This window comes from Jaculus jaculus, chromosome 14 (assembly GCF_020740685.1).
Source record: "Jaculus jaculus isolate mJacJac1 chromosome 14, mJacJac1.mat.Y.cur, whole genome shotgun sequence".
Taxonomy (NCBI): Eukaryota; Metazoa; Chordata; class Mammalia; order Rodentia; family Dipodidae; genus Jaculus; species Jaculus jaculus.
Window position 1 is genome coordinate 67654417 of NC_059115.1, and position 22410 is coordinate 67676826.

General features: G+C 52.8%; 1 protein-coding gene across 8 annotated transcripts in view; it reads left to right on the plus strand.

Annotated features, from left to right (window-relative positions):
* Nucleotides 1-22410, plus strand: part of Atp2b2 (ATPase plasma membrane Ca2+ transporting 2) — a 129148-nt gene that overhangs the window by 101521 nt on the left and 5217 nt on the right. For 4 of the 8 annotated variants that reach the window (XM_045134301.1, XM_045134302.1, XM_045134303.1 and 1 more), the window contains 9 exons: nucleotides 7315-7494; nucleotides 7669-7756; nucleotides 8670-8776; nucleotides 9254-9445; nucleotides 12141-12354; nucleotides 14505-14716; nucleotides 14842-14949; nucleotides 18304-18486; nucleotides 20314-20485. In XM_045134301.1, coding sequence (XP_044990236.1) covers nucleotides 7315-7494; nucleotides 7669-7756; nucleotides 8670-8776; nucleotides 9254-9445; nucleotides 12141-12354; nucleotides 14505-14716; nucleotides 14842-14949; nucleotides 18304-18486; nucleotides 20314-20485 — 1456 coding nt within the window. The remainder of the gene's footprint in view (nucleotides 1-7314; nucleotides 7495-7668; nucleotides 7757-8669; nucleotides 8777-9253; nucleotides 9446-12140; nucleotides 12355-14504; nucleotides 14717-14841; nucleotides 14950-18303; nucleotides 18487-20313; nucleotides 20486-22410) is intronic. The other 4 variants (XM_004651602.3, XM_004651603.2, XM_004651605.3 and 1 more) reach the window with 2 other exon arrangements.

Sequence of the window (22410 nt, forward strand, 5' to 3'; positions counted from 1 at the left end):
CCTCTTATCCCAGGACGGGCCTCGGGTTCCCATCTGAGAAGTGGGAAGTTTGGGCTGTTGGATGCTCATGGTTGAGTGATGTGGTGGGGCTGTACGGAGCTTTTCCTTTCGCTTTGCTTCGCAAGGCGGGTGGCTCTGCCGCTGGGCTACATCCTCAGTCCAGGGAACACTATTTGAAAGTATAAAAACTCAGACTTGGGCTGGAGAGATGGCTTAGCGGTTAAGGAGTTTGCCTGCAAAGCCAAAGGACCCAGGTTCGACTCCCCAGGATCCACGTCAGCCAGATGCACAAGAGGGCACATGCATCTGGAGTTCGTTTGCAGTGGCTGGAGGCTCTGGTGCACCCGTTTATTCCCTCTCTCTTTCTCTCTCTCTCTCTCTTTCTCCCTACCTGTGTGCTTCTGTATCTCTCTCCCTCCCAAACAAATAAATAAAAATAAAATATTAATTAAAAAAAACTCAGACCGACACTAGTTCTCACCTGAAAGGCAGCCACTGTCACCAGGTGTTTTTTTTTTCCCCCAAATATCTTATTATTCATTTGCAAGCAGAGAGAGAGAGGGGGGAAGGGAGAGAGAGAATGAGCACATGGGGTTTCTAGCCACTGCAATGAACCCCAGATGCATGTGCCACTTTGTGCTCTCCATGGGTACTGAGGAATCAAACCTGGCTCACCAGGCTTTGCAAGCAAGTGCCTTTAACCCAGGAGCCACCTTTCCAGACTCATCACCAGTTTTGTAGGTGACCTCCCGAGAGGTCAATCTCTGGTGGTGGTTTCTATAAACTCTCACGGGCTCTGCCCTCGTGGGCCCATCCCTGTCTAGCCAGCATTCCCTTCACCTGCCTGCATCCCCTGCACAGCACCCTGCATGAGGCCCCAGCCCAGTGAGGCCTAGACAAAGAGAGCCCTGGTCAGGGTGTCCCAGACTTACCCAGGCTCACTTCATAGCCACGGGCAAACACGCCACCTCCCTTGGGGACCACCACACTCCAGAGCATCTTAAAACATGCTAAGTAAAGTCCCCACGTGGCCAAGACATTCCCCAGGTAGACAGAAGCCGGTTTGGAGGGAGCTGTCAGGTATGCCGCAGTCTGGGATTCCCTGGGTGTCACCCCAGTGGGTTATCCGGGGGTGTGCAGAGCCCTTGGAGTCACAGATAACGGCTGTCACCAGAAACAACAGATGTTTAAAAGCCTTCACGTAAATGAAAACAGGAAGTTTCCGTTTCCTGGCTGTTTTTCCTCACTGAGAACCATCGAGGATAATTTTAGCAGAAGCTACTTTTTAAAAAATTTAGCAGCGATTTTGTTTATATGGAAAACATTTCAGCTGGACCTGCACCCTTGAGATTGAAGTGTTCATTAGCTCAGTCCTCAGTGCCCGGAGCAGCTGGGTGTTGCAGAACTGTTTGTTGAGTGAACGGGAGAGTGATCAAAGGAGGTTCTGTCTGAGAGCAGTTTGAGGAAACATCCCTCTGAGGCGGGGGGTGGGGGTTGCACAGGGGTCCCCAAACAAGCTGGTCCCTCAGAGCTGGAAGCCTGCTTTTTTTTTTTTTTTTACATATTTTTATTTCTTTTTTAAAAACTTTTTGTTCATTTTTTATTTATTTATTTGAGAGTGACAGAGTGAGAAAGAGACAGAGAGAGAGAGAGAGAGAGAGATTGAGAACGGGCACGCCAGGGCTTCCAGCCTCTGCAAACGAACTCCAGACGCGTGCGCCTCCTTGTGCATCTGGCTAACGTGGGTCCTGGGGAACCGAGCCTCGAACCGGGGTCCTTAGGCTTCACAGGCAAACGCTTAACCGCTAAGCCATCTCTCCAGCCCAACATATTTTTATTTCTTATTTATTTGCAAGCAGAGAAGAGAAAGAATGGGTTGGCCCAGGGCCTCTTTCCACTGCAAATAAACTTACCGCAAATAAACTCCAGATACTTTATGTGGGTACTGGGGAATCAAAATTGGTCCATCAAGCTTTGCAAGGAAATGTCTTTAACCACTGAGCAATCTCTCTCCAGCCTTTTAGGTTTATTTATTTATTTATTTATTTTTTGGTTTTTCGAGGTAGCGTCTCACTCTAGCCCAGGCTGACCTGGAATTCACTCTGTATTCTCAGGGTGGCCTTGAAATCACAGTAATCTTCCTACCTCTGCCTCCCAAGTGCTGGGATTAAAGGCATGCACCACCACACCCGGCTCTAATTACATTTTGATTTGTGTGTTGTATATGGGCAAACCAGGGTCCCTTGCTGCTGCAAATGAATACCTGCCCAGCTTACATGGGGTGGCTAGAGAATTCAACTCAAGCCAGCAGGTTGTGTATACGTCTTTAACTGTTGAGACATCTCCCCGGTCCCTAGCCTCGGTTAGTTGTGACAGAAGAGAACTCACTCAAACATCATCTCCAGGAAGCTCTCCATGATCTCTCCCCACCTTCCTCCCCCGTGCCCCCAGGCCGGTACTAAAAACCCTGTCTCCTGAAGATCCCTGTCTTTGCCATGGAGCAGCAGACTTCAGAGGGAGGGAGCACCCTGTCACCAGGGGAATGTAAGAGGCTGGCCAAGCATCTGTTGGGGGACATCTGAGACAGATCAAGGGATTAGGAGTCAAATGAGGCAGTCCTTTCCAACTCTTAGACCTTAAGCATCTTGGAAATGGACATTCCCTCCTTTGGGATGGGAACCAGGTAAGATAAGGGTTCCGGAAACAGCAACTCTGTCCTGCTCTCTGGGGCAGGAGATTGTCGTGAGCTGGAGCTGAAGCCCGGCTCACAGCCACTATGAGGACGTAATCAGCGGCATAGCCCGGATCTTGGACACTGCAAGTCCTCTCTCCCTCCTGCTCTGTTCGCTCTGGTGTGCAGCCATGGTAGTTCGGGCACAAGCTTTGCTTGTGTGGCCGTAGGAACCCTGATCCAGCACAAAAACCCTCTTCCTGGGGAATAAAGAGATGGCTCAGAAGTTAAAGGCACTTGCTTGCAAAGCCTGATGGTCTGCACTCAGCTCCCCAATACCCACATAAAGCCAGTTGTACAAAGTGGTGCGTGTGCGTGGAGCTTGTTTACAGAGGCAAGACGCCCTCATATACCCACTCTCATTCTCTTTCTTTCTCTCTTTCCCTACTTCTCTCTGTCTCTCTCACTTACTTGCTCCAATAAATAAAAATATTTTTACAGTGCTCACTGTATCAGCACACATACTAAAAAAATATTTTTAAAAAAAGCACTCTTGGGGCTAAAAGATAGCTGAGTGGTTAAGGTGCTTGCTTGAAAAGCCTAAGGTCCCAGGTTCGATTCCCTGGTACCCATATAGAACCAGATGCACAAAGTGGTGCGTGCATTTGGAGTTTGTTCTCAGTGGCTAGAGGCCCTGATGTGCCCATTCTCTCTGTGTCTGTGTTTCTCTCCCTCTCTCTCTCTCTCTCTCTCTCCTCCTGCCCTGCCTGCAAATAAATAAATAAAATATTTAAAAATAAATAAATAAAAGGGGCTGGAGAGATGGTTTAGTGTTTAAGGTGCTTGCCTGTGAAGCCCATGGACCCATTATTTCTCTCCAGCTCCCATGTAAGCCAGAAGCACAAAGGTGATGAAAGGTCACACATGAACACTAGGTGGTGGTAGCACCTGGACTTCTATTGCAATGGTTGAGGCCCTTGCATGCCAATTCTCTCTCTCTCTTTGTCTTTCTCTATCTCTCAAAAATAAAATAAAATAAAATAAAATAAAATAAAATAAAATAAAATAAAATAAAATAAAATAAAAAGCATTCTTCTTGGGGTGGAGAGATGTCTCAGTGGTTAAGGCGCTTGTCAGTAAAGCCTAGTGGCCCAGGTTTGATTCTCCAGGACCCACCCACGTAAGCCATATGCACAAGGTGCATCTGGAGTTTGTTTGCAGTGGCTGGAGGTGCTTGTGTGCTCATACTTTCTCTCTCTTTCTCTGCTTACAAATAAATAGATATTTTTGAAAAGAAAAAAGGCATTCTTCTCCAGGCCCTGGAAGTAACCTTAAAGGTTGTGGCTATGTGGCCCCACTCTAATCCCTTACCGCTCCCTCTCTCTCTCTCTCTCTCTCTCTCTCTCTCTCTCTCTGTCTCTCCTCGTTGTTTCTGAAGCCTCCTTGGCCTGGACCTAGCTGGCCACGACCCACTGGGGCATTCATCCACTCACTGCATGCACTTCCAGAGGGCTCAGAACTCTGGGTTCCCCCTTGCAAGCATCAGGGTGAAGCCCTGAAGGAGTGTCACACCAGGTGACACCTGAGCCAGCTGCTAGTGATTTAAGTGCTGGAGAGGCAGAGGGGAGGCAGGGCCAGGGGCTGGGAGACCAGCTGTGCCTGGGCAGAGACCCCAGCCTGAGACCTTGGTGGGGTGAGGAGTGAGAGTGGGGTGGACACAGGGGAACCCTTTCAAGGTTGATCTTTGTTCCTAGACTTCCCAGGTATGGGAAGGAGACCCGAGGGTAGGAATTGTCCACAGTTGGGGTTTGAACCAAACTTAAAGGACTTTATATTTGTTTGTTAGCACTGCCCTAATAAGTACACTCACTAACATACAATGAGATGATTTTGGACTTTGGGGTTTTTTTTTTTAGCTTCATGTAGATAGAAAAGCAATGCCCATCCCATGGCAACTGTACTTCAAGTATTGAATTTGGGTCTTTTCATGGGCTAGTGATACTGGCCATAATGTTCTGTGGACACTGGGCAGGGCCACAGTCACTGAGCTCTGTGGCCATGAAGGGGCACAGCCAGTGTTCCACAGGGTCCTGCGTGGCTGAGTGGGAACACGCAGGAGGCTGGCAGTGCCCAGTACGTTTCCACCTGTGCTGGGTTTGTTAGGGCTGAGAGCGTTGGTGAGTGCTCAGCAGCGGAAGTTTGCCTCGAAGTCTCGAGGCTGGAAATACATGCAAGGTCGAGGTGCGAGCAGGATTGGGGAGACCCCCCCAACAGGCTGATGGGGAGAGTCTGTGTGTGGCATCTCCGGTGTCCTCTAGGGACTTGCTGCCTGTCCTAGATACGTTTTTCTAGTTGCTGTGACAAAGTCACTGACAGAAACAGCACGAGGGAAGAAAGGTAAGGTTCAGCTTACTGTTTCAGAGGAATTTCAGTTTGTCCTGGAGGAGAGTTTGTCCTGCTGGCATTCATGGGCGACCTGCTTGTTCACATGACACAGACCAGGAAGCCGAGAATGGGATGGGCACCAGGCCGGACTGTGGCCCTCAAACACCCACCAAGGACCCACTCCATCAACACCACCTCCTAAAGGTTCCACAGCCTCCCAAAACAGCACTACCAGCTGGGAACCAGGTGTTCAAACACCTGAAACTCACAGGGGCCATTTCACCCTGAAACCATAACCCTGGCAAGGTCTGCTCTTGCCTGGCATGCAGAAGCATCTCCTGCCATCATCATCATCATCATCACATACAACCCCCCCCCCATGTGCACATCTCTACATCCAGATCCCTCCCTTCACGAGACTGCAAGTCATTCCGGATGAAGGCATGCCCCATGACCTCGTCTGACCTTGATCACCCACCCCAAGGACAATTTTCTCCCAGTGAGGTCCTGTCACAGATGTGGTGGCTTGGGACTTCAGTGTATCTTGTGAGAGAACACAGTTCAATCTACATCATCCTCAGGTTAAACAGTGGCTTTGTGGCTAAGGCACATGTCTGCAAAGCCAAAAGACCCAGGTTCGATTCCCCAGGACCCACATAAGCCAGATGCACAAGGTGGGCGCACACATCTGGAGTTCCTTTGCAGTGGCCAGAGGCCCTGGCATGCCCATTTTCTCTCTTTCTCTCCCCCCACCCCCACCCCCGCATATTTCTCCATCTCTTAACTAAATAATAAAATGTTTTAAATTAAAAAAATAAAACGGTGGCTTGGCAGGGGAGGGGCATGGGAGTGAGCTCCCAGTCAGCACTGTGAGAGATGAGTGGAGAGTCACGCTCGGCCCTCAGGCTCCAGCTCCTAACGTGCTTCGGTATCTCTGTACAGCCTGCCCTGTTCTTTCCCATGCAAAGATGCTCTGTAGCAGATGTCACCTAATTATTTTACTATTTGTCACAGCCGTGGGTTACAGTCACTGTCTCGGTTGGTCTGCAGTATGTAGGAATGGTGGCATCAGCTCCCAGCCAGATTCCCCCATTCGGACGGCTGCGCTACTTCACCGTGTTGTGTAGTGAGACTTCTGGCAGAGAGGGACCCGCCACCTTCTGATTACCTAGGTCTGATCTGTCCTGCTTGATCCAGACATCAGAGTGTCATTACTGTCAAAGAAAGGTGCGATGGAGCTTATCCTATAGGAGTGCTTACTGCACAGAGCCTGAAGGCCTGATTCACCCCAAGTTCAAATCCTCAGCACCCACATAAACAGCTGGGCATGGCCACGCACTCCTGCAACCCCAGTCTTGTGGGGAGCAGGGGATGGAGAATCACTGGGACTTGCTGGTTAGCTAGTCTGACCAAAAAGCAGCAGCTCCAGGTTCAGTGAGAGACTTTCTCAGGGCAACAGAAGGAGGAGAGATAAAAGACAGCCACATTCTACCCCGGCCTCCACACACAAGTACACGTGCGTACACTAAACACACCAAACAGAAAAAGGCAAGCTGTTACCCCCTGTGCATGTTCTGTTTTACACGAAACATCATTTATGGTTCCTATTCTAAATCATTGTCACCTCTATAGATAACATGTCCCTGAATGCACATGCCCTCCTCCCCAAAACCCGGAAAGTACACAAAGGTTTGTAGATAAAATCTAGACAAATTCAAGTATAATTAACCCAGTGCTCTGCACTCTTGCCTGGGGCCAGATCTAAGAGATACTCTTTTGGGGGTGGGTTTGAGGTAGGGGCTCAGTCTAACTCTAGTCCAAGCTGATCTGGAACTCACTCTGTAGCCCCAGCCCAGGCTGTTCTTGAACTCACAGCAATGCTCATATCTCTGCCTCTTGAGTGCTGGCATTAAAGATATGTACCACCGTGCCGGGCCTAACAGACACTTTTTAAGGTCTATACAAAGTCTTTGCCCCAGTCAGAGTAGCCAAGGGTTTCATCTCAGGATAGACTATCATGATCTGCAGTATTTATAACTGCCTGGAATTATGGACTGAGGAGAATTCAGAAAGCACATCAGATTTAACCAGGGGCATGGACGGGAGACCAAATACACTATCAGTACCTTGTGACGAATTACCTAGCTCCCATTCAGTGGGAAGGGAGCTGGGAGAAGGGTTTGCCCCTGGAAACTATAAAGGCAGGGAAAACCTGCCACAGTGGTGCCCTCCCACATGGCACCTGCCTTCCCATTCAGGTCCCAGAAGCCATCCGCAAGTGTCAGAGGGCAGGCATCACCGTCCGCATGGTCACAGGTGACAATATCAACACGGCCCGCGCCATCGCCATCAAGTGTGGCATCATCCATCCTGGGGAGGACTTTCTGTGCCTGGAGGGCAAGGAGTTCAACCGGAGGATCCGCAACGAGAAGGGAGAGGTGTGTGCGTGGCTGGGGGGAGGGGCTGGGGGGGTAAAGGGTCCTGGAGAGACAAGAAGAGCGGGATGCAGGCAGGACTGGGAGCTGCAGGCGCTCTGTGCTGGCGGGGGGCTCAGGGGGGACTTGGCTTCTCTCAGTGAGCCCACTAAGCTGCCCCCTTCCTGTTCCCTCCAGATCGAGCAGGAGCGGATCGACAAGATCTGGCCAAAGCTGCGGGTGCTGGCTCGCTCCTCACCCACGGACAAACACACTCTGGTCAAAGGTAAGACAGGCCAGGGGGCCAGTTCTGAGACCCAGAACAGTCCCCGAATACAAGCAGAGGGGCTAGGCCACCACGTTTCTAGATAGGGTGGCTGCCAGTGTGGCCCAGGGCCACTGAGAACAAAGCTAGGGCTGGCAGGTGGGCAGGGCCCAGGCCACAGAGGCACCCCGCCCAGTCTGGGGTAATGATGGCCCTGGGGAGTTTTTGAGCGCTGGGAAGACCTATGATGGAAGGCGCTGGCTGAGCAGACCAGACAGGAGGCCATGTCTTTAAATATATATACATATATACATATATATACATATATATATATATATATGTATATATACACATATATATACATATATATACACATACATACACACACACACACACACACACATATACATACATATGAGGGCTGGAGAGATGGCTTAGCGGTTAAACGCTTGCCTGTGAAGCCTAAGGACCCCAGTTCGAGGCTCAATTCCCCAGTACTCACGTTAGCCAGATGCACAAGGGGGCACATGCATCTAGAGTTTGTTTGCAGTGGCTGGAAGCCCTGACATGCCCATTCTCTCTCTCTCTCTGTCTCTCTCTGTTGCTCTCGAATAAATAAATAAAAATAAAACAAAAATATTTAAAAAGAATAATTTTTATTTATTTGAGGGGGGGCAGAGAGAGAGAGAGAGAAAAAAAAGTGGGCACACCAGGGCCTCTAGCCACTGCAGACGAACTCTAGAAGCCTGCGCCACCGTGTGCATCTGACTTATGTGGGTCCTGGAGAATCAAACCTGGGTCCTTAGGCTTCACAGGCAAGTGCCTTAATTGCTGAGCCATCTCTCCAGCCCCTAGGCATCACCTTTGACAGGGCTGGCTGAGTCACCCTGCCTCGTGAGTGGCCCAAGGCCCTGAGCACTGCCCCACTTCCCAGGCATCATCGACAGCACACACACGGAGCAGCGGCAGGTGGTGGCTGTGACCGGAGACGGGACCAACGACGGACCTGCACTTAAAAAGGCCGATGTGGGCTTCGCCATGGTAGGAGCAGCTCACAAAGGGGCCTGGTGGTGACAGGGGCTGAGAAAAGAAGGCACGGGGGAGCCCGAGACGACAGAGCCTCGAACTGGTTCATGGGACCCCTCCCCTACTTCACGCTGAGCCTGCCCATCCACTTGACATGCGTCTGAAGCTCTCAGATCCCTGTCAGGACCCCTAGGTTTTTGCAGAGAACAGGGATATACAGTGTTGGGGGAGAGCTCTGCCCAGCTGGATACCTGCAGGTCAGGCAGGAAGAGGGGGACAGAGCCAAAATTCCCAAGGCAGAGGGTTGGTCTGTGTGGAGCCGTGTGGGTGTCACATATGTGTGTGTCCCTGTGTGGCCCGGCTGTGCTGGTCTCTAGGTCACTGGGTCAGGGGTAGGGGGCACAGGGCTAGGCTGCCTAGGGGCACACACAGCAGCACAGAGCCACTCTCCTCCCCGGGCTGCCCACCAGGCTCCTGTCCCCGTCCCCACAGGGCATCGCAGGTACAGACGTGGCCAAGGAAGCCTCCGACATCATCCTGACGGATGACAACTTCAGCAGCATCGTCAAGGCGGTGATGTGGGGCCGCAACGTCTACGATAGCATCTCCAAGTTCCTGCAGTTCCAGCTGACCGTCAACGTGGTGGCCGTGATTGTGGCCTTCACAGGTGCTTGCATTACGCAGGTGGGTCCTCGGGGAGACGCACCCAGGGCCATCGGAGGGCTCGCCCCAGTCCCCCCGAGACAGCCTGGGCTTGTGTGGGTCACGGCACTCGGGAACGGGTACGCATCCACGCGAGCTGCCGTCACGGCGCTTCACGCGCCCCACGCGGTTGGTTCGTTGAGAAAGTGAGGCGCAGAGGGGTGGCATCGGGGTCCAGTAGGCTCGGAAGCTGGAAGCAGGAAGAGTGGGATCTCACCCTCGTCTGCCAGCCTGCACCAGCCTGGCACTTACTCCACGAGGGGGCAGAAGCCGAGCCAGTGGAAGGACAGGTCCTGGTGCAGATTTGCCCTAAGAACCAAGCGCCCTGGCAGGGGGGAGACATCACTCTGGAGTGGCGTGGGTTGGAGCAGCAGGGGCCAGTGGAGGCCTGCCTTTCCACGTGAGGGTTTTCTCGGCCTCAAGTGGGCGATGTGGCTACTGGCCTTTGAGCAGGATTTTCCCTGAGCTGAAAGGAGCTGGGCGGCACGTGGAGCGATTCCCATTTTACAGAGGCAAAAAGTAAGGCTCTCAGCATAGGATAGCCAGTTACCTGCCCCACCGCACCATGCCTTCTTAGTACCGCAGCCACCCTGCTTCCCGACCCCCAGGAGCTGGATGCCTGGCTTGGGGAGGGCTGTGGGAAGTCCATTAGTCCCTAAGCTTCAGTCCTCCCAAAAGCCACCTGGCCCTACCCATAGTCATCCCTAGAGGCCCGGAGAACAGACCACCCTAAGAGCCATGTGGCCCTAGGGACACTGCTCCCTGGTGGCCACAGTGTACACCAACTGCTACCCCATCGCTGGGGGTCAGAGCCCCAGGGGATGGGGGGGACGCAGGTAGCCCAGGGACCCTGCTGGTAAGAAGGGTCTTTCACCTGGACTGTGGGTGAACTGCGCCCTCTAGTGGTGTTTTGAGGATATTGCCATGGCAGCATTGACACAAAGCTACTTGGGTGACCTGACTGATGGCCAGCTGGGGGAAACAGGTTCTGAGACAGTAAGTTGGCCCGAAGACCTCCACTGAGCGGGACCATTCGGGCTCTGGCGGGAAACATGCATACTTGATCCAAAGGTGACTACAAATCAGAGAAGGCTAAAGACTGGAAGAAGCCCAGTGGGGCAGGCCAGCCAAGTGGGGAGATGGCAGGAGGGGCCCTGGAGGCTCGTGAGGAAGGAACAGAGAAAGGAAGGAGCAGTGTGTTTGGGATGTTGGCCTTGCCGGGTCCGTAGGCTTCCTGGAGAAGGTGTTCCATGGGCCAAGATGGTCAAGGCTAGAGCCACAGGGAGAAACCGTGTGAGCAGCCGGACGTGGTGGCGCACGCCTTTAATCCCCAGCACATGGGAGGCAGAGGTAGGAGGATCACCGAGAGTTCGAGGCCACCCTGAGACTACCTAGTGAATTCCAGGTCAGCTAGAGCTAGAGTGAGACCCTACCTCGAAAGGAAGAAAGAAAGAAGGAAGGAAGGAAGGAAGGAAGGAAGGAAGGAAGGAAGGAAGGAAGGAAGGAAGGAAGGAAGGGGAAGGGAAGGGAAGGGAAGGGAAGGGAAGGGAAGGGAAGGGAAGGGAAGGGAAGGGAAGGGAAGGGAAGGGAAGGGAAGGGAAGAAAGAAGGAAGGAAAGAAAGAAACTGACTGCATGGGGAGAAGAGAGTCCCCAACACCATCTGAGAGGTATAGATAGAAAAGGGGCGCAGGACATAAATGTAAAAGGAGTCCCTTCCCACAGGGAGGCCAGTGGCCAGGAGACAGGGGTAGGAGAGACCAAACACAGCCTGAAGCCAGTGAGATGAGTCTACACGAGATCCCTTGGTGTGTGTCACAGATGTCACCGGTGACTTTAGAGAAGGGGGTGTGGAGAGGTGAGGTCTGGCCTCCCTGGGCTAGGCCTGCGTGTGTGAGGAAGGAGGGACCAGCATACCAGCTTTGTAGGGTCGTGTAGAGCAAGCGCGGGGTGGACAAGAATAATATGGCCGCCCCAGACCAGCCCAGGCAGACCGTGTGACAGGCCTGCACCAGCGTGGGTGTGGCCGGCATCTCCGTGTTAGCCCCCTCTGCTTTTCCTTGCTTTTACTGTTTCCTATCATGGAAGTGCATTAGATTTGGAGTCCTAAATACATAGGAAAAAGAAATTTGAGCTGGGCGCGGTGGTGCACACCTTTAATCCCAGCACTCGGGAGGCAGAGGTAGGAGGATCGCCATGAGTTCGAGGCCACCCTGAGACTGCATAGTGAATTCCAAGTCAGCCTAGGCTAGAGTGAGACCCTACCTTGAAAAACCAAAAGAAAAAAGAAAAAAAAAAAAACTTCAGAGGATGTAAGATAACAAAGCTTCGAGCAGGAGTCAAGGACGTTGTTTATAGGCCAAGAGAGACTTGAGCCGCGGAGGTTGGAGGAGAGACACAGTAAAGATGTGACAGGAAGCAGGACTTGTCTCTACAGGGGTGGAATGTAGACAGGCATGGTTGTGGCTGACTTTACCAGATGTTTAAGAAGCTGTGGTCACTGAGTCTAGGGGGCGGCGGTGGGAGGCTGAGGTACACCGCCCCGCACTGTTCTTCAGAGAGGCTTCCAGAAGCTGCCACACACCTGCTCAGGAACCCAAGGGCCGGGCAGCACGGCCTGCAGTGGGACGGCGGGGGGGCCGGCTCCCCGTGACAGTCCCCTCCCCGCCGCTGTCGCAGGACTCCCCCCTGAAGGCTGTGCAGATGCTCTGGGTGAACCTCATCATGGACACGTTCGCCTCCCTGGCGCTGGCCACCGAGCCGCCCACCGAGACGCTGCTCCTGCGGAAGCCGTACGGCCGCAACAAGCCGCTCATCTCTCGGACCATGATGAAGAACATCCTGGGCCACGCCGTCTACCAGCTAACCCTCATCTTCACCCTGCTCTTCGTGGGTAAGCACGCCCAGCACACACCCTCTCAGCGACCTCTTCACCCCCTTCTGGGCACACCACGACCCAGACCCAACACCGCATTTACACGTACCTGCCCGTTTTGTTCCTGGGGAAACTGAGGCACGGGAAGATGACACAGGCGGTTTAAGGTCACTGGAGCAGAGCCAGGCCCCGTCTCGGGCTACATGACCACCTGCCCCCCAAGCCAGAGCTCATCCACTGATGGCAGCCCCACAAGAGCACACAGAACGGAGCCAGGCGTGGTGGCGCACGCCTTTAATCCCAGCACTCGGGAGGCAGAGGTAGGAGGATTGCCATGAGTTCGAGGCCATCCTGAGATGACATAGTTAATTCGAGGTCAGCCTGGACCAGAGTGAGACCCTACCTCGAAAAACCAAAAAAAAAAAAAAAAAAAAAAGAGCACACAGAACGGAAGGCTGCACCCAGGACTCGTGAAGGCCCTGGACAGCCTCACCCCTCCCCTGTTCACTTTGGGCACCTTCTCCTTGTGCTGGGGAACATGTTGCCATGGAGAGTTCCTTGGGCACCTCCCTCTGCAGAGCTGTCAGCCCCTTTCCCTGTGTCCCAGCCGAGTGTGCCTGGGTTAGCTCTCCAGCCTCTGAGACTCAGCTTTCCTCACTGTAACGAAATTCCTGGGGATGATTAACGTAGAGAAGAGGAGGTTCACTTCGGCTCACAGTTTGGGGGACCATAACTGGTGAGCCCCATTGTTTGTGCCAGTGACGAGGCACCACGCAGGAGCACGCAGTAGAGTAAAACTGCTCACCTCGTAGTCTGGAAGCAGAGCTGTGCTGGCCAGGGCACCCACAGTTCCTTCCAAGAACACGACCTCTTTTTAAAATTTTATTTATTTATTTGCACGTGTGTGTGTGTGTGTATGTGCATATTCACAAATATATGCTAGGAACCAGGCATGGTGGTGCACGCCTTCGCCTTTAATCCCAGCACTCGGGAGACAGAGGTAATAGGATCGCTGTGAGTTCAAGGCCACGCTGAGACTACATAGTGAATTCCAGGTCAGCCTGGACCAGAGTGAGACCCTACCTCAAAAAAAAAAAAAAAAAAAGCACACTAGGCCCTCTTGCCACTATAAGCACCAGACATTTGTGCTACTTTTTGTGTCCAGCTTTACATGGGTATTGGGAATTGAACCTGGGCCAGCAGGCTTTGCAAGCAAACACCTTTAACCACTGAGCCATCTTCTCTAGGCCTCACCTCTTAAAGGCTCCATCCCCTTCCAGTGATCCCGTAGACTGTGACCAGGCTTCTAATGGAGACCTTTGCGACACACTTATGGAAACCATATGGTCTCCCACAAGCATTCCTGTCTTCCAGTCCAGATCGGTTTGCTCATCTAGGTGGGGTCCCCCCTTTTTAAAATTTAATTTAATTTTTTCTCAATTTTTAAAATATTTTCCATTTTTATAAAATTTTTATTAAAAATATCCCATGGTAATACCCTCCCTCCCCCCACCTTTTCCCCTTTGAAATTCCATTCTCCATCATATCCCCTCCCCATCTCAATAAGTCTCTTTTATTTTCATGCCATGATCTTTCCTTCCTCTTATGATGGTCTTGTGTAGGTAGTGTCAGGTACTGTGAGGTCATGGATATCGAGGCCATTTTATGTCTGGAGGGAGCACGTTGTAAGGAGTCTAACCCTTCCTTTAGCTCTTACATTCTTTCCGCCACCTCTTCCGCATTAGGCCCTGGGCCTTGGAAGGTGTGATCGAGATGTTACTCGGTCTTCCAGTCACTTCTTCCCAGCACCATGATACCTTCTGAGTTGTCCCAAGGTCACTGCCATCTGAAAAGAGAAGATTCTCTACCCAAAGTGAGGGTAGCGTCAATATAAGGGTATGGAGATTAAGAGAAGTGCTTACTGGGCAGTTTGATAAGCGTAGCGTATACACTTATCCAGGGGTCCCCTTTTTAAAAGAGAAGCAATCCCACCTGACCATACGACTGGCATTCTACCTTTCTCAGATTTTCACAGAAGAGGTGGCAGGCCCCAAGCTCTCCGTCCCCTGAAGAGAAAAGAAACCTGCTCTCTCTTGTTCACTCACTGGGCAGGCGCCGCAGGCTGCCCCCCCCCCCCCCCGTAACTCCCCCGCCCTCTCGGTTGGCAGGAGAGAAGGTGTTTCAGATCGACAGCGGGAGGAACGCGCCCTTGCACTCGCCGCCCTCGGAACACTACACAATCATCTTCAACACCTTCGTCATGATGCAGCTCTTCAACGAGATCAACGCCCGCAAGATCCACGGCGAGCGCAACGTCTTCGACGGCATCTTCCGCAACCCCATCTTCTGCACCATTGTGCTGGGCACCTTCGCCATCCAGGTAGCTTGACCGCTGTGCTAATCCGCGCCGGGCAAGGAGGCATGGCAACCCTGGTCCTCCGGGCCGGCTCCTAATGGCCCGTGGTTCTCTGTCTGTCTGTCCCCTTCGCTCCCTCTGACCTCCAGATACTGATCGTGCAGTTTGGTGGGAAGCCTTTCAGCTGTTCCCCCCTGCAGCTGGACCAGTGGATGTGGTGCATATTCATAGGCCTGGGGGAGCTCGTCTGGGGCCAGGTATGTTTCCGTGGGGGGGGGGGTGGAGGGGGGAAAGGAGGGATCTCACAGCGGGGGAGGGGTAAGAGCCCCAGGAACTGGTCCTGGCTCTGACACACACGTGCCACCAACCCCAGGTAAGGACCTCCCTATAGCCCCAGCAAGCCACTGGAGCACCCCGATTCTGATTTTTGTCTTTTATCTGTGTACCACTGATCCTGGCCTTTTTTTTTTTTTTTTTTTTTTTCGAGGTAGGGTTTCACTCCAACTCAGGCTACCTGGAATTCACTATGGAGTCTCAGGGTGGTCTCGAACTCACGGTGATACTCCTACCTCTGCCTCCTCAGTGCTGGGATTAAAAAGCGTGCGCCACCATGCCCGGTGCATTTTTTAACTTAATTAGTGACATGACTGGGAAGTCAGTCATTTGCCATAAATAGAAGCTGATATATATATGATGAGCATGATGTTATTAAAGACTAGCTAGGTATTCCAGCCTGTCATGGCTCACAGAACCTGAAGCCAGTATGCTTAAGGAAGTCAGTCAGTGGTGTCATAGGGGTGGTAGCCTGCTGGCATCTAACAGGGTTCTTCTGAGGGCCCCAAGGGGAATAAGAGGATAAATCACATCTCGTTGCAGCGTGACTTGGGGCTGGGCTGGTGGCCAACTGAGGTCCTCCTGGCTTGTGGGATGTTCTCTCATGGCATCTCCAATTCTAGTTCCAGAACATTCTTGACTATATTCCTCCCCCCCGATTTGCCTGAGTCCCAGGCACATGTGGGTCATGCATGCTCGCTTGCATACATATATAATATGTCCATACATGCTATCACACTTGTGGTAGTTCACAGCTCGAAGTCTCCTGACCCAGAACACTACTTGGGAGAGAAGTATGCATAGCCTAGGCCAAAAGGGTTTTGTTCCCAAGGTTCCCAGGCATCCAGGCAGTGGAGACCCCACAGGCCTGAGGCATGGTTCTCATTGTCAGGCTGCCCGCCCCCCGGCTAGATTAAGAAACCACAGGGGAAAGCCAGGCCTTGAGCACACACCTGTAATCCCAGCACTCAGGAGGCTGAGGCAGGGGGATCCTTTAGCTTGCACTACACAGCAAGACTCTATCTACAAAATAAATCAATAATTAAATAAAAGTGGAAGAGAAAGAAGAAGAAAAAGAAATCACAGTGGCAGCCTAGCCTGGTGGCTCAATCCTGTAATCCCAGCACTCAGGAGGCTGAGGCAGGAGGATCAGAAATTCAAGGTCATCTTCAGTTACATACTTTCAAGCCAGCCTGGGCTACATAGTGAGGCCACGTCTCAAAACTTCAAAGTTGTCAGGTGTGGCGGCGCATGCCTTTAATCCCAGCACTTGGGAGGCAGAGGTAGGAGGATCACTGTGAATTTGAGGCCACCCTGGACTACATAGTGAATTCCAGGTCAGCCTGGGCTAGACTGAGACCCTACCTAGAAAAACTAAAAATTAAAAAAAAAAAAATTCAAAGGTGTGTGGGGGAGGAAGGAAGGAAGAAAGGAGGAGGGAGGGACTGGGGAGCTAAGTCATTCCATAAAGTACTTGCTGTGCAAGGGTGATCTCCAGAACCCATGTGAAAATACCAGGGCTACCAGTGCATACTTGGAATCCCAGAGTTAGGGAGGTAGGGACAGGAGGATCCCTGGGACTCGCTGGCCAGCCTTTAGCCTAATTGGCAAGCTCCAGGCCAATGAAAGAACCTGTCTCAAAAACAAAGGTGGACAACGTTCCTAAAGAACAACAGCTGAAGTTGTCCTCTGGCCTCCAGCACATATATCCAAGCGCATCACGCCCTCACCAACATGCATGTACTTGCGCATACAAACATGCAAAGAAAGAGACAGAAAGAGGGAGAGAAGGAGGAGGAAAGGAGGGAAGGAAGAAGGAAGGGAGGGAGAGAGGAAGGAAGGAAGTTGTAGTGGGAATTATTTTTTGGCCTTTTGTCTAAGATTAAGTGTAGAAATTACATAAAATGTTAGCTCAAAGATAAGAAAGTTCAGTTCCATCCAAAATGGCATTCCTTAAGCTTTGGAGAGTTGATAACTGTATTAATTGCCTTCTTGTTGCTGGGACAAACTACCTAAGAAAATTCAGTTTAGCCAGGTGTGGTAGAACATGTCTTTAATCCAAGCACTGGGGAGGCAGACGTAGGAGAGTCACTGTGGGTTCCAGGCCATCCTGGAACTGCAGAGTGAGTTCCAGGACAGCCTGGGCTAGAGTGAGGCCCTACCTCAGAAAAGCTTTTCAGAAAAGCAAAAAAAAATATAATTAGCCAGGCATGGTGGTGTATGCCTTTAATCCCAGCACTTGGGAGGCAGAGGTAGGAGGATCACTGTGAGTTAGAGGCCAGCCTGGGCTACAGTGAGACCCTAACTCAAAAATGAAATGAAATCAGTTTAAGGAAGAATTTATTTTAGCTTACAGTTTTAGGCTACAGTCCATCTTGGAGTGGGGAGAGGAGCACGGTGGCTGGAGCTTGAGACAGAGCTGGTCACATTCAAGCCATGGTGAGGAAGCAGAGTGATGAGTGTCACTGCTCAGCCACTTCTCCTCCTTTTATATAATCTAAAACCCCTGCTCATGGAATGGTGATGCCTGAAGTTAAGGCAGGTCTATCAACCTCGACTAACCTAATCAAGATAGCCTCTCACAGAATACCCAGAGGCTAACCTACTCTGGATAATTCCTCACAGCTGATTTTAGATCCTGCCAAGCTATCAACCAATATAAAACCATGACAATAACTAAGTCTGATTAGTACCACTCCCTCTTGTGGGGCATCCTGGGGCCAGTTTTTATTATCCTGGGTCCCATACCCTAAAGAGCAGATTGGTGGGGCACTAAGGCTAATGCTACTGGGCAGAGCAGACCTTGGAACTCCCAGGGAACCAGAGGCTGAGCACGTGGTCAGCCCCGAGACTGTCCCCACAGAACTTGGATTCACTCTGACAACTAAGTGCCCCAGACCCTCGGATCCCAGTCACCTGAGGGCCAGCCACAGCACACAGCAGGAGTGTGCCCGCATGTGACACTGGCTGAGTCCTCACAACTCCCAGAGGCGCCCCAGCTTTACGGGAACCCAAACCACAGAAGGAGTAGATGGCTTGCCCCAGGGACCCATAAGGTCTGGAGTAGACCAAGTCATACCTGGCCAGCTCCTCAAGGCCAGAATGTCCCCACTCTGTCCCCTTGGGTCCGGTGAATGGATTAAAAACACTAATGAAGATGATTGAGCTGGAATAGGTGGGAAATGCAAGGAGTGAACCCGGGAAGGAGGCAGAGGGTGTTGCAGAGACCGGGAGGACAGCCCTGGACTCTGACCCCCTGCTGGGCACATCCCTTGCAGGTCATTGCCACCATCCCCACCAGCAGGCTCAAGTTCTTGAAGGAGGCCGGCCGGCTCACCCAGAAGGAGGAGATCCCGGAGGAGGAACTGAATGAGGATGTGGAGGAGATCGACCACGCGGAGAGGGAGCTGCGCCGTGGCCAGATACTGTGGTTCCGGGGCCTGAACCGGATCCAGACGCAGGTGCGAGGAGCTGCCGGGGCTGGGCTGGGCCTGGCCAGGTGGGCAGGGCTGGGGGTGGGGCCAGTGCACACTGACAAGCCTTGCACTCTAGTGTGAGGAAGGGGGAGGGCATTGCAGAGGGGCCTGGGGGGTTTCTGTGACCTCCCCCTGCCCACCACAGGGCCGCAGACCCTGTCTCCCAGCCATTAGCACACACTGGTTCTGGGGCGGGGGCGAGGCCTCAGGCAACCTCCACCCACCTTCTCAGCACTGCGAGGCATTGCCATGGGAGCCACATCACCGTGCATTTCTGGGGAAAAACCCTGAGAAGTGGGGGGAGGCTGTAAGGGCTGAGGATGAGCAAAGGGACTATGGTGTCTGGGCACGGGGCACCAGGAAAGGCTGGTTAAACTAGAGGAACTAAACCAGGGTTGCCCCAAATTTCCCTGGTCCCTGGGAACTTCCAGGGAGCTGCAGATACATACCTTTGCACCATACACCTTCTGCCTCCACAAGGGGCTCTAAATACTGCCCCTGACGTCTCCCGGCCGTCCACCAAGATGTGGAGAAGGTTCTGGGAGTAAAAGTTGAAACCCTCACATACATAGACATACACGTAAGAATATGGGTGCGCGGGGCGTGCCCAGCCAGAAGCAGGATTCTTTCCCAGAACAGAATCTACATGGCCAGTACATGGCACATGAGATAGATGATATAAGAAGGGCAGACGCACACACATACATACACATATGCACATACGTGTATACCCATGCCCAACACCATCCACAGGGCCCTACGCTTGGTTCCCACACACCCCATCACTCTACGATCACACTTTGTCGGGAAAAGCCTGGTCCACAGGGCAACAGATAATTTATAGATGCGCTGTAGGAAGCCGAGACAGAGGTCTCTTACCCAGAGAGACTCCCAGGGACATGAAAGCTGGGGATATCTGGGTATCCCTCCCTAGCAACACTCTGGACAAGCGATACAAAGAGCAGGTCACCTCCCCTCGGTCCCCAAGTGTGGGCCAGCCATTTCATTCATTATCAGCTGTAGCAAACAGCTTCCCTGGGGTGTTTCACATCCCTTAGTGTCTGGTCCCCAAACCTTGTCTCATTTGGAGACGTGGGTATGACTTCCCTGCTCTGGCTACCTGACATGGCCAGATTTCAGACCCAGAGCCGCCGGGTGCAGGCCTGAGCTCTGCCATTGTGCCCAGGACCGCAGCAGCCCTTGCTTCCTGAAAGGGCCGGTGCAGCTTCCACTGCTGTAGGCCTCACCTTTCAGGAATAAGTGAGAACTGTACAGTCCTTCAAGTGGGTGCCTCTCTGCCTGCCAGGCCTGAGCTCTAAATGGGCCCGGTGCTTTGGCACAGATGCTCCTGCCAGCTAGATGGCATCACCCCTTCTTAAGGACAAGAGACAGAATTTGCCCAGCTAGTAAGAGCTGGCATTTGGGTCAAGATCTGTCTACCCCAGGGCCTCACCGCATCACTCGGGCTCCGTACCCGGCACACCCCTTCCTCCCGACACCATGTCGCATCACTGCCACCCTCTACCCCAGCCTCAGCCCCTCCCCACTGGCCTAGGTGCACTGTGCAGGGGAGAGACCCAGTGTCACCCCGACCCCGACCCCTACCGGGGACTCTGGGACCTACAGGTGGGCCAGGAACTGAGCAGAGACATCTTCCCCCAGCCTGGAGCGTGTCTGGTATCCTTCCGTTTTGATTTTAAGTGACGCTGTCCTTGTCGTGGCTGCGGCTGTTCTGTGACGTTGCGCCCGTCAGCTGTGAAGCTGTTGTGCTCGTTCCTCTCGCAACTTGTCTCGTTCTCTCCTCCGTTGCAGATTGAAGTAGTCAATACTTTCAAGAGCGGGGCCTCCTTCCAGGGGGCCCTGCGGAGACAGTCCTCCGTCACCAGCCAGAGCCAGGACGTAGCCAGTCTCTCTAGTCCTAGTCGTGTGTCGTTGTCCAATGCTCTTTCCTCTCCGACCAGCCTTCCTCCTGCTGCAGCTGGGCGTGAGTGTGACTCCTTACCGCCTCTGCTGGCACCACCCACGCCAGCTCCTGGGAGGGCAGGAGGGCAAGGGATCGGGGCACCAGAGGAGATGGGGGGCAGGGGTGACTGTAAGACCCAGGGGCTGAAGAGCCACAGCCGTAAAAATAGGGTCCCTTTGGTCAGGAGGTCATAGGCAGTTTATGGGTCAGCTGGGGTTGGGGACAGGGGGTTGTTAGGATCACGAGTGGACAAGAGGTCTGGCTCACTAAAGAGTCACCATAGTCAAGGTGGCTGCCAGAGAGAGAAGAATCCCAGTCCGGGATCCCTGAGTCCAAAGGAGACCAGTCACCCAGAATATCCCGTCACTCTAGGGTCACACTTGGTCGGAAAAAAAAAAAAAAAAAGCCTGGCCCGCAAGGACAACAGTTAGAGCTTGTCATAAGATCACTGCCCACAGTCGAAGTCAGGTTAAAGGGCAGCCGTGGCTCATGGGGTGCAAGTCCCTCAGGAGTCACAGCAGAGCTCAAAACATGAGAGGAGGAAGTTGTGGCCAAGGGGGACAAGTAAACCAAGAGGTCCCTGCAGGACAGAGGTCTCTGCAGTCAGGCACCAAGGAGACGGCAGCCAGGGGCCCAGCTCACAAACAGTTCAGGATGTCTACCCTCCGCACGTGCGCGCGCGCGCACACACACACACACACACACACACACACACACACACACAAGAGCGACAGCTGTCCTACGAGACCTTCCCTGCTGAGGGCGCGACACAAGTGAAGTCCCGACCCCTTCCTGGGGAGGATGTGGCCCCTAACTCATTCCGCCGACCTCACCTAGACCATATATCTCATCTGCCCAGAAACAGTTGGTCCAGCCTTTGGCATCCCACCTGCCATATCTGAGAGGCAGTTGGAACGCTGGCTCTCACTTGCCCTCCCTCCCGCCAAGTGCATCTTGCCACACCACCAACCTTTCTCCTGTGCTTCTCAGCTCTGACTCTGTCTGGATCTTTCTTAGACATCTCTATGGCTTCAGACCCCCCCAAGGGATTCCATCTCTGTTTGCCACCCTCAAGGTGCCCCCATCTTGTCAAACAAGCAGTGCATTGGTTTCTTCAGCCAGCTTTCAACTTCTTTGATTGAGACAAGGTCTCCAGGTCTCATTTCTTGGTACTTTATAAAGTGCCCCTACCCACCATCCGAAACAAGATCACCCACCATGCACCACCCTGCCCCCGGGTAGGTAGCAGAGGCCCTTCCCTGTGGCCCCCTGGCAGGAGACACAAGCCATCGGGAGCTTGCGTCCCATGACCTCCTATCCCGTAGGAAGGAGGTAAAACAATGTTGTTTCTTTAGCACGAAATGAACCTAGATGACATGGAGGAGTTTCTGAGTCACTAGCTCATAGCCAAGCTTCTCGGGGACAAGAAATACTTTGGTCCAGAACAGACAACCCTCACCTCAGTGAGCCTCACCCAGCTGGCCTTTCTCTCCTTGGCTCCCCGTGGCCTGACGCAGCGCCACCCATCCCGAAGTCACCAGGTATTCCCACGAAGACATCCCTAAGTCTTCCTGAGCTCCGAATGCCAGGTGTGTGGCTTCTGGGCACAAGCTCAGCCCTCTTCTTAGGCAAGACACTTCACTCTGTCCAAGATGGAGCTCAAGTGACAGTCCCTGTCACCCATACAGCCCTGTAGGACATCCCTGGAGTTAGCACCTCAGCTGACCTCTCACAGTCTAGAAGAAAGACTTGTCCTGTCATCTTGGCAACTTCATTTTCGCCCTTCCTTTTGTGTCCCTATAAAGCCCTCTGAGGTCAGCTGTGAGACGCATCTGCAGCCACGCCTCCGCGTGCATAATACCTCTTCTGTCTCTGAGCTGACCTTCCAGGCCAGACCAATCCCCTCCCTTCATGTGACCCTCAACTTTGGAGCAGCCTTTGGGAAA